The sequence below is a fragment of the Chiloscyllium plagiosum genome, chromosome 16 (assembly GCF_004010195.1).
Source record: "Chiloscyllium plagiosum isolate BGI_BamShark_2017 chromosome 16, ASM401019v2, whole genome shotgun sequence".
In the NCBI taxonomy this organism is placed as follows: Eukaryota; Metazoa; Chordata; class Chondrichthyes; order Orectolobiformes; family Hemiscylliidae; genus Chiloscyllium; species Chiloscyllium plagiosum.
In genome coordinates this window covers 50,773,148-50,789,843 of record NC_057725.1, presented here as the reverse complement: position 1 = coordinate 50,789,843, position 16,696 = coordinate 50,773,148, and the positions used below count along the sequence as shown (strand labels likewise).

Genomic DNA, 16,696 nt, shown 5'->3' with positions numbered 1-16,696 from the left:
GTGGGGGGGGGGAGGTGTGGGCGCAGGTTTTACAATTCCTGCAGTGGCAGGGGAAGGTGCAAGGAGGGGAGGGTGGGTTGTTGGGGTGTGTGGACCTGACCAGGTAGTCACGGAGGGAACAGTCTTTGCGAAACGCGGAAAGGGGTGGGGAGGGAAATATATCCCTGGTGGTGGGGCCTGTTTGGAGGTGGCGGAAATGTCAGCGGATGATGCGGTTTATGCAAAGGTTGGTAGGGTGGAAGGTGCGGACCAGGGAATTCTGCCCTTGTTGCGGTTGGAGGGGTGGGGTTTGAGGGCGGAGGTATGGGACGTGGATGAGATGCGTTGGAGGGCATCTTCAACAATGTGGGAAGGGAAATTGCGGTCTTTAAAGAAGAACACACCAGATGGCCTCGTTCTTTTGCTGTTGCTATTGAACTAATGACCTACAGGGTGAGAGATTAACATGCTACCAGCTGAGCCAAGCTGACAGTAATGTATGATCGGGAACTCTTGTAAACTATTCAGAGTCATAGAGATGTACAGCACAGAAACAGACCCTTCGGTCCAACCTGTCATGCTGACCAGATATTCCAACCCAATCTTGTCACGGATATAGGTGGGAAATGCCTGAACTAAGAGGGAGACGCTGGAGTTGAGATAGGACGAGATGAGTTTGGTAGGATGGGAGCATGCCGAGACAATGGGTCGGCCAGGGTAACTGGGCTTGTGGATCTTGGCGAGCAGGTGGAACCAGCAGTTTGGTGGACTGTACATTTGGAGGCAGTGGAGGGGAGATCACCAAAGGCAATAAGGACACTGACGGTGTCTTGGATTTGGGCATGATAGGTCCTGGTGAGATTGTGGCAAGGGGGAGGTAGGATGTGGTGGCGGAGAGTTGGTATTGGGCCTCTGTGACATAGAGGTCCGTCATCCAGATTGCCACCGCCCCGCCTTTGTCAGCGGGTTTGCCTCTGCATTGCCAAACCGGTCCCCACCCTCAATAACTTTTCCTTCAACACCTCCCATTTCTTCCAAATCAAGGGGGTGGCCATGGATACCCAGATGGGCCCCAGCTACGCCTGCTTCTTTGAAGGCCATATCTTCAGCACCTACACAGGTACTGTACCCCAATTTTTCTGCTAAAACATCGATGACTGCATTGGTGCAGCATCCTACACCCAGGGGAAATGGAGCAGTTCATCGACACTGCCCACAACTTCCATCCTGCCCTCAAATTCACTTATACCATCTTGGACACCTCCCTCCCCTTTCTCGACCTCACTATTTCCATCTCCGGCGACAGTCTTCAGACGGATGTCTATTAAAAAACCTACAGACTTCCATAACTACCTGGACTACACCTCCTCCCACCCAGTATCCTGCAAAAACTCCATCCCTTTCTCCCAACTCCTCCACCTCTGCCGCATCTGCTTGGATGAGGAGACATTCCACTCGTGAACATCCCAGATGTCCATCTATTTTGAGAAACGCGTTTTTCCTCCCTCCATCATCCAGATAGCCCTCCACCACACCACCCTCATTCCCCGTTCCACCACTCCAAGCCCTCCACCCCCAACACAATAAGGACAGAGACTCCCTCATCCTCACTAGTCTCCATATCCAATGCATCATCTTCAAACACTTCCGCCAACATCGTCCCCTCCCCACCCCTCTCAGCCTTCTGCAAGGACCATTCCCTCTGGCAGTCCTTGGTTCACACCACCTCTCCAATGAACCCCCAGGTACCTTCTCTTGCACCAGAAAAATGCAAAACCTGCCAGTACACCAACTCCCCATACCTCCCTCCAGGACCCCAAACAGTCCTTCCAGGTGAGACAGAGGTTCACCTGCCTCTCTTCCAACCTAGTTTATTGCATCAGGTGCTCCCAATGTGGTCTTCTCTACATCTGGCAGACTGTATGTAAACTTGGGGAACGGCTCACTGAGCATCGCAGCTGGATCCATAGGGGCCGACCGGACGTCCCAGTTAGTGCCCATTTCAATTCCCCCAACCACTGCCTTTCCAACATGACCATCCTTGGCCTCCTCCATTGCAAAACCAAACCATTACGTCTATTGGAGGAACAACATCTCATCTTCCGCCTGGGCACCCTACAGCCTTGAGTTCTCCAATTTCAAACCTCCCTCCCCATCCCCTGACTCCCTTCCCAGCCCCTCCCCCTCACTGCCATAGCTCCCTGCCACCAACCAGATCCACTCCCCCCATTGACCAACCAGCTTGTATCTTCTGTTTTCTTCTATCCCCACTTCACCACCCTGCCTCTGCCTCCCCCGTTATCTGCAGCTCCCCCCACACCCACCCCCAGTCCTGAAGAAGGGTTACACCCTTCTACACCAACTGGTGCTTTCTTCCAGCATCCTGCCTGTCCACTTTGGTTTCCAGCATCTGCAGATTTTTGTCTCTATACATGTAAGGCAGCAAGATTAGAAAATGAATGCTAATTTCATTGCTCCAGCTCTCATTTTCCTTTTAAGGGAAGTTCCTTGCCGAAGATGCAGTATCTGAAAATTTACCTTACAATACCAGCAACAAGAACATAATTACCTGATATGTTATATCTTCCATCATGATTGTAATAGCAATGCGAATCCCTAGTGCTCGCCAGATTTTATACTCAAGAGAAGGAAATTCAGAAAAGACATCAAAAGCTTCAAAGAGGTCATCAATTGAGATGTAACAAGTCTGAAAAGGGGAAAAAAAAGAAATAACATGACGAAAGTATTGGAACAAAGAAAAATTTTCTGTTGTTTTTCTGAGAACTAGGTCTACTACTAGAACAAAGTGAATAGTATATAATCTTAACTGTCAATTTCATTGTTATCTTTTCAATTTTGTGTCGAATAATAAATCAAAGGAACTGAGACCACTGAAAACGGTTCTTTAATTCCAACATTTTAATACGACAGATTGCATTGATTTTAATCAACACCAATTCTATTTCTGTCTGTTTTATCTTTTTGTAAATACAGTACCTGATTTGCTCAAGAACATGGCAGAAGTCGCAAGAAGAAATACTCTGCACTAGCTATAATTAAATCATAAATTTTTAAAAATATAGGTACACAAAGGACTATATAAAAGTATTTGTATGACATATTTGCTGTTCACCAATTTTGGTGTCTACATGACTGTAATAGGGATGGCATGAGGGATGGGCTGTTGGTTTCATGCAATAATAATACAGGAGGTCCTGATTTACAAATGTCTGACTTACGAATGCTTGACCTAATGAATGAGATCCAATATTAATACTAATTTTGAAGATCTGATAGGCGAACATTGGTGCATACTTATGAGCGGCTTTCTTTTGCTACTGAATTGTATCATATTGTGACCCGACTTACATATAAACTGACTTATGAATATACTCAAGAACAGAACCCATTTGTAACCCGGGGCTGCCTGTATTCAGAATTAAATTTGGTAGTTTAAAATGCTCTTTTTCTGTTCCTTTTCTATTCATACTTCCACTAATTTTATATCAGAACAGGCAACAATGTTTAGGGATGTAGTCAGTGCAGTGTTTGTATGACTTCAATTCTATGAGCTAAGTCATAATGACAAATTAATTAGAACATACAGCAACACTATTGCTGAATCAAATTCCCAGAGCTCATTATCTCACAGAATTGTGGGAATACTAGCATCAAGTGGATAGTAGCAAATTAAGAAAATTTGCAGTTACTTCTTCTGTGACAAACCTTCCTGGGGAACACAAATGGACTGCTTTAGAAACTGACTATAGATTGTATGAGTCAAAAGTGTGGCGCTGGAAAAGCACAGCAGGTCAGGCAGCTGAGCAGCAGGAGAGTTGACATTTTGAGCATAATCCCTTCATCAGGGATGTGGGGTGGGGCAAGGGGGCTGAAAGATAAATAGGAGGGGTGTGGGCCTGGGAAGAAGGTAGCTAGGAAGGCGAAAGGTAGATAAAGGTGGAGGGTGATGCTGATAGGTCAGAGGGGAGGGTGGAGAAGATAGGTGGGAAGGAAGATGGACAGGTAGAACAAGAGGGCCATACCAATTCGGAGGGTTAGATCTGGGATAAGGTGGGGAAAGGGCAGAATGGAGGAAGAACACCTCATCTTTCGCCTTGGGAGTTCACCTGGGTGAATGTGGAGAAATGATGGGTTGAATCCCACTAGAAATTGACTAAGTGACAATTTTGTTGAGTTTCATGGTTTCCCTCTGTAAGCTTTTGTGAGCTTTCTCATGCTAGCTTTCCAAATGCATCTCATTACCAAATATCAATTTCCTATGGCGCTCCACTGGTTATATTGTCCATCCACTACAGGCAGAAGTAATGGCCATTGCCAGAACTTTCAGAAATTCCTGGTGCTGATAACAGTTAATGGAGTCAAAATGTTATTGGGGCTAGAGGGGAATATGGAAATTGAAGTGCAAACAAATCAGTCATGGAAAATAGGCTCGAGAGGTCAAATGGTTTACGTCTACTTTAGGTTCATTTGTATGTACTGTATCTGGGTAAATCTATTGCTAAAATATCGAACACTCAGAGTGAGTGTTCTGACCAGACAATCCAGGGTATTTTAGAAGTAGACAAAGTATGGTGTTTTTAAAACTTAAATTAACTCACTCCCTCAGGATGATCAAAAGCTATTAGGAGGTCCCAATTTGATGGATGTTGAGAGATATAAAGTGCAATGTAATTTTCTCCCTTTTGAAGCAGGTGGTTTGCCAGCGAGGCAGAAGGCTCGATTTGGGATATTTACTGACTGGACAAATGGTTTAAAAGGTCCAGTTAAGAGCAATCATGATTCTGGGAGGGTGGTTTGGGAGACACAGTCAGATTGGCCGACCCTGGGGAAGTAGATGTTAGACAGTAATAAGGTGGGTGAGTGCCAAGGTGGGCTAGTTAGAATGCTAGCCTTTGATCTTTCAAACTTCATCTGGATTATATTTAAAGCATTTTGTCTCTCTTGCCATCACCCCCTCGACCTCCTCTCCCTCCCGCTGCCATACACTCTCTTCAACCCCTACCCACTCCCAATGCCTTAAGGGCTCCATGCCCATTTACTCAGGAAGCACAGAACCAATCTGCCATACAGACCATATTATAACAACGGCAATCATTGAAATTATGATGAAAATAATACCCATTCAGAATTCTAGTCGGAATAAAAACTGCTCTATAGCCCTCCAAAAAGTTCATTCAGAGAGACCCATTAGAATCACTAACAGTAGTTTTACCCAATTGACACCTCTTAATCTGATCCATATAAACATATAGATATTGATAAAACAAATCATAGAAAGAATAATTTATTTTATCCTCAAAATGATGATAATTAAAGAAAGTAAACACTACACTTTACTTTGTACAAACATAACCCCTAGCTAATCTATTTGTAATTCTTGGAGCTTAGCCAAACATGCATATCAGAGGAAGATGGAATACCAGATGTCTGGTCATCTGTTTGTACTGATACAGTTCATATCTGAATTCATTTGTTGCCTATCCATAAGTGTCCTTATGAAGGTAATGCTGAGCTTCCTTCACAGTCCTGTTAGAAATTCCATGATACTTTAACCAACTCTTTGTCTTGATGGTGCAGAGTTCACTGAGTGATGCTGGAACTGCACTCATTCAGTTAAGTAAAGAGTATTCCATCATGCTCCAGATATGCATGTAGATAGTGGACAGACATTCTGAGGAGATAGCATGTTTGCTGCAGAATTCCTAGCCTCTAACCTGCACTTGCAGGCAACGTATTTACGGTAACAATATAAATGTATACAACTTTGGTAATAAGAGAACATGAGCATTGTGCAGAGGTTTGTTCTCCATATCTAAAAAACAATATATCTGTCATGGAGGCAATATAAGGAAAGTTCACTAGTTTGGTTCCTGTGTTCAAGGGATTGTTTTGTGATGAGAGGCTGAGTAAATTACTCTTCTACACATTGGAGTTTAGAAGAATGAAAGATGATTTCATCAAAGAATATAAGATTCCAAGGGGTCTTGGCAGGATAGACACCAAGAGGTTTCTTCTAATGTGGGAATCTAAAATATAAAGCGTGGTATCAGGATAAGACATCAATCATTTTGACTGAGATGAAGAGAGATTTGTTCATGCAGAGTATTATGAATCTTTGAAAATTCTCTACCCTAAAGCTTTGTGGATGCTCCATTATTGAGGACATTCAAGGCTGAGATAAATAGATTTTTGACACTAAGGAAATCAAGAGATCTGGGGATAAGGAGGGAAAGTATAGTTGATGTTAATCAGCCATGATCATATTAAAGATGGAGCAAGTTTGAGGGGCCATATGGTCTAATGCTGTTCCTATTTCTTATGTTCCAATACCCGGAATTCTGTGGGACCATAGATGTCAAACAAAGAATGATAAACTTATCATTCTCTTGTAATTAATAAAATAGTTTCCTTTGAACATTAGATATTGAGACCTGAGCAAGATTTCTCACTTCTGTACTTGCCCACCTGCGAGCTTTTATTTAGTTACTTAAATTTAAGGTTTGCGGAAAGATTTGTAGCTCGGGTGCCAGTTGCCGTAGTGTAGGTATGTTCGCAAGCTGGGATGGTGACATTCTCAGTGCTTTGGAGCCTCCTGTGAAGCGCTGCTATACTGTGTCTTCTGGAATTTATTTGGTTTCGTTCCTGCTGCTTCCGTTTGCTGGTTCCAGTTGTTCATTGCAGTAATTGGTATACTAGGTCTAGGTCAATGTGTTTTTTGATGGAGTCCGTGGATGACTGCCATGCCTCGAGAAATGTGCTGGTTGTCCTCCGTTTAGGCTTGTCCTATTATCATGTTGAAACTTTATTGCTGGAACAGCACAGCAGGTCAGGCAGCATCCAGGGAACAGGAGATTCGACGTTTCGGGCACAGGCCCTTCTTCAGGAAGCGCTGTGAAGCGCTGCTGTACTGTGTCTTCTGGAATTTATTTAGTTTCATTTCTGCTGGTTCTGGTGTCAGTTCCAGTTGTTCATTGCTGTGGTCGGTATACTAGGCCTGGGTGAATGTGTTTATTAATGGAGTCCGTGGATGAGTGCCATGCCTCTGGAAATTCTCCGTCTGTCCTCTGTTTAGCTTGCCTTATTATCATTGTGTTGTCCCAGTCAAATTTGTGGTCCTTGTCATCTGTGTGTATGGCTACCAGGGACAGCGTTTAGTGGCCTGTGCCCGAAACGTCGAATCTCCTGTTCCCTGGATGCTGCCTGACCTGCTGTGCTGTTCCAGCAATAAAGTTTCAACTTTGATCTCCAGCATCTGCAGACCTCACTTTCTCCTATTATCATGTTGTCCAGTCGAATTTGTGGTCCTTGTCATCTGTGTGTATGTCTACCAGGGACAGTTGGTTGTAGCATTTAGTGACTAGTTGATGTTCATGGATGTGGATTGCTAATTGTCAGCCTGTTTATCCTATATAGTGTTTCATGCAGTTTTTGCATGGAATCTTGTAAACTATGTCTGTCTTGCACATGATGGGTATTGTGTCTTTTGTTCTGCAGTGAACATGCCCACAACTACGGTATTTACTTAAATGGATGGAAAACCCATGCAGCAAACTGCTGAAGCTGAAAATCTCACTCATGGTCAACATTGTGAAGTCTTCCTAGGACTCTTATTTCTTCTGAAGATTAAGAAACAATGTATTTACTATGTTTCTAGAAACAACCGATCTAGAAAATCTTACTGGCAGATCTAGAAAACCTTGCTAGCATTTAAGATGTCAGAAAAGACTGGAGGAAAGTAGTTTCATTTCCTGTAAAGGTACTAACTTCAAGATCACCTAATTTTCAAATGAAGATACCTAAAATGTTTTACAGTAAATTTCTCTAACAACTTCACTTTTACTTGATGTGAACATCAAAAATAATGTTACTGAAGAGAATATTGTGCAAGTTTTTGAATGAAATAACTCCAAAAACACCTTTTGGGTTGCCATTTGCTCAAGAGTGTGTTCACTCAAATTGAAAATCTTTGTTAGTTTAAATATTTAAAATTGGCAATATAAATAAATGTTATCATTAACAGTGAAAGAAGTTTGTCCTGACCTGTGCTACAGTTTCACAGGTAACGGTTACTTCCATTCTTTGCTGAGTTAGGCAATTTAGTTCTCCAATAATCGCACCACTGCTCCTGTAATCAGTGAAGGTGGGTCTGATTTTGTCTGATGGTAATTCATCATCTTCATCTATATCCATGCCTTTACTGCTGATTCCAAGTAATGGTTTGACACCATGTAGCTATTAAACATAGGGAAGATGATCATATTTATAATTTTCTGACAGTAAGAACAAACTAAACCAAGAACAAGCAAAACTTCTGAAAATCCACGAGATGTCTGAATGCTCTGCTAAAACTAATTTGACATAAGGTGCAAATCCCAATGTTTCATGACACAGTAACACACTTCATCAGTTATGTAAAATATCAATTCAGACACCATTAGATGCACAACACTCGTCTCCCTGGAACAGCACAAGCTTCAGAATCACTTGCTTCTGCTTTAAAGAACACTGGTCAGATAAATTGAAGTCAGTATATTCAAAAAAATCAGAATAGAATTAATTATAGGTGGTCACACCTAGAAAATGAAATATTCCTATCTTAGATTTACTGGCAATGTTTACCATATGAAATAATCTAATTTCTCACCACAATGAGAAATATTCATCTTTTAAAACGCTGGATCAAACTGGGATTCAAACATTTCTCTTTGATAATGGTTTTAATTTTAAAAACAGTCTCCTGATAGTGCAGAACTTGAAATATTGCTGAAAAGGGACAAGGGTAATTGCAAGAATACCAAATTTGAAACACACAATTTATACTACACGATTAATTCTCAGGCTGTGGATGTTGCTGGTAAGGTTATAATAGTGCCCATCTCTGGATGATGTAAGATGGTTGAGTGGAATTTCTTCTTGAAATAGTGCTTACAGAAATTGATGTGTTACAGTTTCCCAAGTAACTGTTACTTCCATCCTTTGCTGAGGTAGGCAGCTTAGGTCTCCAAAAATTGTGTCACTGCTCAATTAATCAATGAAGGAGGGCCTGAAGTGTCTTGCTGGGCCACTTCTAATGGGACTTAAGGGTCAACCAACTGGAGTGAGGTTGGATTCACATACAGCCCAGACTAAGGAAAGACAGCAGTTTTCCTTTTCCAAAGGGCATGAGAAACAAACTGATAATAATTGAGAGACATACTGTAAGGAACTGTGTCCTATAGCTTGTGGGAAATTCAAACATATGTTCAGTGCTTCTAGTCAGTAGCTTTTCAATTCAGACATGCCATTATCATTTAATTAAGGATACACTATCCAAAAAATGGCAGTAAGCGTGATAAAGAAAAATTCAATATTTAAAAGGGCCAATTCACAGATGCAATTTCAAACAGTTGGAATTGGGAAGGATTAATTGGGTTTAAAATGTATTCATGATGGCAAAGGCAGCTTCCTGTGATGTCCTGTGAAGGGCTTTAAGAAGCTAATAGGAGTAGGAAACTTGCAGCGGAAAGATTGCCTGGAAGGACAGCAAGCTGGAGCCCAGTGCCATGGTCCTGGATGCAGCACACTAACTGTTTAATGACTTAAGCAAGTTAGAAATGGTGGGAACAGTGGCAGAATTACCTACATCTTGCAATGAGTATTGTCCAAACCCCTCACTCTGCCTTTTCAAGATGATGTCATCACATCACTTCTCATGCTCATTTAACTTGCAGGTGCACTCATCCTTCTCTCTCAATGCAGTTCTTTGTACCCCATCTATCTATCCACCAATGACCCATCACTGCTATTCACAATCATGCTTATACAATTTCATTTCTCTCACAAATACTCACCCTTACCATATGAACATCAACCATTGGTTCAACAGATGCCTTTACTTTCAGCCATAGGTTTTATCTTTTCCTCATCCAGAGAACAGCATGGAGTGAGAGATAACTAAAGATCCCCCTCTCGCCATCTCACATCTCATAAGTGCAAAGGAGTAAGTCAGAGTGTTTCGGAATCGCCGAGAAAGGGAGATGAGAAACATCAAGATATTTGGTGACACAATTCAATTATTGCCACCTCCATTTTTTATGGCAATTAGTCACATTGGGTAGAATCTTACAGGGGTCTGAGCAAGATGGACGATGCCAAGATGTATGGCAGAATTGGGCAACAAGCATGGTGAAGACCATCCTGATGTTTGGAGAAGCTCGCACCATCTTTCATGCTTTTCCAAAATGACATGGTGAGATCTCAACAGGCAGTGGTGAATTGCCAACTGATGGGATGATTGATTGTTAAACACTTTGTATATTGACGAGGTGAGTTGGGCTGTTAACAGCCTCCCATCTTAGCAAATCTGTCAAACAAGTTCGATGTTGTGAAAGCTAAACAAGGAAACCTAGGTTGGGACCTGGCTACTTCAGCTTGCTGCTTTCTCTGAACAACCTCCTTGTTGGACACCAGGCACCAACATTTCAGTGCATGTTCAATGAGTACTATCAATGGCATTTTACATGTGCAAGCCTCATGGTACATCTTATGCAGGGTGCTTCTGTACTTCAATACTGCACCTTAGGCTACTTTGGCAATTGTTATTATCATGCTGTAGCAACCATACATTGCACTTAAGGACATGTAACCAGCTCATGGACTAGCCCAGGTTGTATCTCTGGGCTCTTCACTTGGTCTCATAGACACACAGTGAGTGGGCTCTATCTGCATGCTGACAGCAACCCTGCCTTGTCTTGCATTGCTATGCAATTGTGCAGACATATAACTAGGCACCCTGCCTTGCTGCATAGCAGTTGTCAGACAAAGCGGTGAACATCTTGTTGAAGGCAAGATTGCATCAAGTTCACACATGCTCCATGGACCAGCAGCTAGGCAGCAAATATATTGAAGATGCAGTATGCAAGCAGCATGTTTCAAAATCTTCGAGAAGTAGACCTATCCACAGTCAGAGGGACCCACCAGTTCAGGGATACCCCGTACAGTAAGTCAGGACTTTAGGATGTGAAATGAGGTCAGCCAGTGGATCTGATAGAATATGAGTTCCCTGATTGGACCAGGTTAACAGCCTCAATCAAGGAGTCCTGGCTCACAGATATGAAGAGGGATGTCAGAGGACATTCAGTCTAGGAACCAGCTCGTGGCTAGCTGGGTCAGTGTCAGGTACTATACACATGTAAATAAAGGGTGACTCAGTTACAGGATACTAGCCTTTGTGGAGTTATTTTAGTGGCGATGAGAAAAAAACATGCCATTGAAGAGGTTCGCTCGCAACAATCATCTTTGAATTGGGAAAGCATTTCTGGCATCATGCTGCTAGTTAGGAGGGTTGACTCATTCAATCCTGCTGAAGATTGGGCCCAGCACATGGAAGGAATGCATTATTTTTTCAGACAAATTACATTGGAGCAGATGAAAAGCAAGGAGTTATTCTCCTGACAGATTTTAGGCCCACAGCTTTATCAGTTATTAGAAACTTAACTTTCACTGAGGCACCAGACACTAAAACTTTAAGAGTTGACAGATTGAGCCAAGTCTCTTCTAATTCTGAGACGCTATTGGTTTTACTTGGCAGTTCGTGAACTAGGGGAATCTATATCGGGATTTTTGACAAGGTTAAAACAAATGGCAGTGGCACATAATTTTGGTTTTACCCTAAGTGAGATGCTGAGAGAACATGTGGTATGTGGGATTAATGATGTGATCATGCAAAAGCGCCAATTAGCTGAAGCCCAACTGGACTTCAAACAGGCAGTACAACTGGCTTTTTATTAGAAAATGTGGCAAGTAGAGCATATGAGATACAGGGTATGCCAATGAAAGTGGACACCCTCACCAGGCTGACTGAGTTGAGTGAAGGCAATTGCATAGCCTCACTCAGGACATATTTTGAACAGAGGGACTCTAGGTCAGCCCACAGCAAAACCCCAAAACAAAGACAAGCATCAACAAAACGGTTAAAATTTTCTCAAGAATATGGGCCATCAGGCCATTGTAGTTGATACCAGGATTCATTCCAAGACAGGAAAAGTGTCCCACTGGGCCTGAATTGAGCAAGAGAACTCATAGGCCGGTATCCAGGACAGTGCAAACCCCAGAAAGTCCACTTGCAACTTGTTTGAAACGGTTAAATTTCTTACCAGCATCCAATCAGAACCAGTCAAAATAAATGTCTGGTTAAATGGTCACCCAGTTCTAATGCAGGTTGATACAGCATGGCTGTATCAGAGATTGTGGAACCAGTCTTTACCAAAATTTGCTCTGGTCTTCAACCCTTAAGTTTGCATAAGACCTCAGCCAGGCTGAGAATCTTTCAGGGGGAACCCCTACAGATTAAGGCACAACTTTAGTCATAGTCTCTTATGAGTAGCAGCAGGTTCAGTTATCACTGATTGCAGTAAAAGACTTAGGCCCAAGCCTAATGGAGTGAAATTTGTTGAAAAAGATTCAACTTGATTGGCTCAACAGTTTTTAATTCGAAAATAGCTGCCTGAGTGAAGTCTTCATTGAATACCCACAGATTTTTCAGGAAGATCTAGGGACTATCACAGGAGCAAAGGCCACCTTACATGTTGACCCAGAAACAATTCCACGATTCTGCAAAGCCTGCCCAGTGCCATTTGCCTTACAAGCAAAAGAGGCAGAAATCAGAAGGTTGGAAAATGAAGGAATTATCATATCAGTCCAGTTTGCAGAATAAGCCGCACCAGTTGTGTAGATTGTGAAGCCCAATTTGTCAGCTTGCCTTTGTGGGGGATTTTAAACAAATGACAAACTGCTTTTTGCAGCTGGATAAATACCCAATTCCTTGCACAGAGGATTTAAACGCAAAGCTGGCTGGCATGTCGACCTTCACAAAGCTGGACATGAACCATATGTTCTTATAATTGCATTTAGATGCTACAATTAATACCCATAAGGGTTTATACCAATATACGAGACTACCATTTGGGGTACTGTCAGCCTGTGCAATTATTCTAACGGATGATGGAGAACATTTTACACAGTCTACCCTGGTTGCCAAATATCTAGATGACATGCTAACAACAAGACCATTAAGGAGCCCAATAAGAAACACTTAGAGAATTTGGACATAGTCCTTAGATATTTCTCACAGGTAGGCATATGCATTAGAAGGGAAAAATGTGTGTTCCAGGCATCCCAAGTGACCTGATGTGCTAGAGTCAACAAGGTCATGTTACACCTGTTGGAAGACAAAGCGAGGGAGATCAAAGTTGCCCTGGCTCCCATGTCTGTATCGGAGCATAGATCTTTCCTTGGTCTGGTGAACTACAAGGGAAGGTTCGTACATAATCTGGCCTTCAACCTTCAACTCTGCATCAAAAAATGGTCAGCCTTAGAAATGGTTGCGTAGCCAAGTCAGAGCCTGCAGGCAAGTGAAGAAACAGCTATCATTCTCTAAAATGTTGGTAAACTATGATCCCAAGTGAGATCTGATGTTGATATGCAATGCCTCTCTATACGGTCATAGGTGGTCCAAGCAGAGGAACACCAATAGTGCATACATCCAGCACTTTGACTCATGCAGAGCATAAATATGCCCAGATAGAGAAGAAAGACTTGGTGGTCAGACTTGGAGTCAGGAAGTTCATAGAACATAGAACAATACAGTGTAGAACAGGCCCTTCGGGCCTCGATATTGCGCCGATCTGTGAACTATTCTCAGCTCATCCCCCTACACTATCCCATTATCATCCATGTGCTTATCTAAGGATTGTTTAAAACTCTCTAATGTGGCTGAGTTGACCACATTAGCAGGTAGAGCATTCCACGCCCTTACCACTCTCTGCATAAAGAACCTGCCTCTGACATCTGTCTTAAATCTATCACCCCTCAATTTGTAGTTATACCCCCTTGTACAAGCTGACGTCATCATCTTAGGAAAAAGACTTTCACTGTCTACCTATCTAATCCACTGATCATCTTGTATGTCTCTTTCAAATCCCCTCTTAGCCTTCTTCTTTCAAATGAGAACAGACCCAAGTGTCTCAGCCTTTCCTCACAAGACCTTCCCTCCAGACCAGGCAACATCCTAGTAAATCTCCGCTGCACCTTTTCCAATGCTTCCACATCCTTCCCGAAATATGGAGACCAGAACTGTACACAATATTCCAAGTGTGGCCGCACTAGCGTTTTGTTCCACCAATTCCTTTACAGATATAAATTTGTAATAACAATGGATCATAAATCCCTACTAGGTCTAGTTAAAGAGGACAAGACAGTGCTGCCCATAGCTTCAGGCCAAATTCAGCAGTAGACTCTAACACTAGGTGAGTATAATTACAAGTTGGAACACCATCCAGGAGGCCAAGTGGCAAATGCGGATGCATTGAGACAGCTCCTGCTTTCAGCTACAGGTAGTTCTCCTATAACACCATTGTTCCATTCCAGTGAAATCTCACTGAATAGAAAATCACTTAATAAAAATAACGGAGTCTATGGGAAATGTGCGGTTGGGTAGACCAGCAAAAAATAATACTCATGATTGCTCAAAAATTACCCAAAAACCTAACAAAAAATATAGCATAGCCTGAATGAAGGTTTAAATCATATTTATGAACAAAATGTAAATTTAACACATTACATTGAAAAAATATTATTAATGCAGGGACAGAGGGCCATCATCATCACCACCTTCAAGTGCAGTTGGAATTTCAGAAGTGGATGACTGTGGTTGATTGTCTTCTGATTGTTTCTTGGGGATTGATTTAGATTGTGTGATATGCAGGTCCAAGAACAAATTAGAAAGGCAAATGGTATGTATAAGAGCAATGCAGTCCTGCAGGAATTATATAGGGCTTACACAGGAATTATTCAAGAATATCCTTGTCTCAGAGGGAAAGCAATGAATATTCATTAGTTTAATTTTGGAGATGAAGTTAATCAATATTTAGTACTGTACCTCTCACATGCTCTGATGGCAGCTGACATTGGTGCATGTGCAGAACGGTGCAGAGACTTCAGTGCATCCGTAGAAAGGCACGGAGACTTCAGCGGATGAGCAGAATGGCGCAGAAACTTCAGCGCATGTGCAAAACAGTGTGGAGACTTCAGCGCTGGCAATGGTGCATGTGCAGAACAAAGCGTGCAAAACAACTGCTGCTAGAATTGCACTATTGTGAACAGAGGCAAGCATTCTTGAAAATAATCCTTCAGCGATGTTATAGCCAAATACGCTTTATACAAGAACTACCTGTACACCACTGGAAATGTACCACCACTGGAAGAGTTTGTAATGGTTTTAAATTTTCTGGACGCACTTCCAGTCACAGCTGACAATATTAGACTTTGGATGCAGAAACATCTGCTTCTGGCAAAACTAAACAGCTGGTGGTGTTGGGGGAAACCAAAGGGCTGTCACAACGAGAACTGAAACCTATTTGGATCTGGAGAAACCCAATCACAGTAGAGGATGGAATCCTATTATAGGCAGCAAGAGTGATTGTCCAAAACAAAACTCACTCCAGATACCCCTCATCACGGTCATCCAGGAGTTTCCAAAATGAAGTTATTGGTGACAAGTTATGTCTGGTGGCCAGGATTGACTGGAGACCTAGCTGCATTGGTGGGGCAGTTGTGAAGCTCAGAGTGCCAACAAGGACAAAAATTATCACCAGCAGCTCCCCCACATTTGTGCGAATGGCCAAGTAAATACTGGACTCAATTACACAGGCAATATGCAGGTCCTTTCATGGGTTCAATGTTTTATTCAATGTGGACGCCCACTCAAAATGGCTGGACGTGCAAAGAGTTCGGTCATCAAACATGATGACGACAAAAGAAAAATTGCATCTTTTGCAATACACCGACTCCCAGAAATGTTGGTTACAGATAATGGGCAATCATTTACCAGCAGAGAATTTGAGTCCTTCCTAAAGTCGAATAGTATTTGACATATAAGGACAGCTCCATACCATCTATCATCCAATGGTGTGGCAGAAAGAGCAATCCAAACTTTGAAGGCAGGCTTAAAGAAACAGCCTACAGCTTCACCAGATACCAAATATTTCATCAGAGAATCACCCGCTCATGCAACTACAGGGATAGCTCCAGCGAAATTGCTAATGGGGAGAAGACGACATACCACGTTAAATCTGATCTTTACAGACTTTGAGGGATGGTTGTGTATGAAACAGCATCAGGAATGTCAATGCCAGACATAAGACTCCGCTAAGTGAGGGAGACGGTGTACTTCAGGGGACAAAGTTTGATGTTGGAGCCAAGGGAATGGGTAACAGGTAGTGTCGATATGAGGTCAGGTCCAGTGACATATAAAGTTCAGGTAGTTGTGATGGCCCTTGAACAAGCACGTGGACCATATGAAAGCTGTGAACTTGTAAACGTTGCAGAAGTAAAACATGCCCAGCTGCATGACTGCCTTTCTGACTGTTTCAGAATCTGTGGATTTTCCCTTTCCATCAAGCGCTAAAGATACCTCGGAGTCTGAGGAGGACACTGTCCCCTTGATGCTTTTGCTGCCTGAAGAGGAGAATGTATTTCTTCAGGACACTTTGGGTGCAAGGGGCGAGCTACTGCACATTACACTCTGCCCATGTAAGAGACAGAGTGGAGGAACCAGACCTGGTGCTAAAATGTCCCAAAAAAAAACTGAACTATGTTCTTGGACACGGGGAGGGGGGGGGGGGGTTTGGTAGGGGGAAGGTAGTGACTATAACAAGCT

General features: G+C 42.6%; 1 protein-coding gene across 1 annotated transcript in view; it reads right to left on the bottom strand.

Annotated features, from left to right (window-relative positions):
- LOC122558097 (sodium/hydrogen exchanger 10-like) overlaps positions 1 to 16,696 on the bottom strand; it is a 373,845-nt gene that overhangs the window by 37,762 nt on the left and 319,387 nt on the right. The window contains exons 22-23 of the mRNA XM_043706417.1: positions 8,041 to 8,232; positions 2,549 to 2,686 (exon numbers count right to left, since the gene is read on the bottom strand). Of these exons, the coding sequence (XP_043562352.1) occupies positions 2,549 to 2,686; positions 8,041 to 8,232 (330 nt within the window). The remainder of the gene's footprint in view (positions 1 to 2,548; positions 2,687 to 8,040; positions 8,233 to 16,696) is intronic.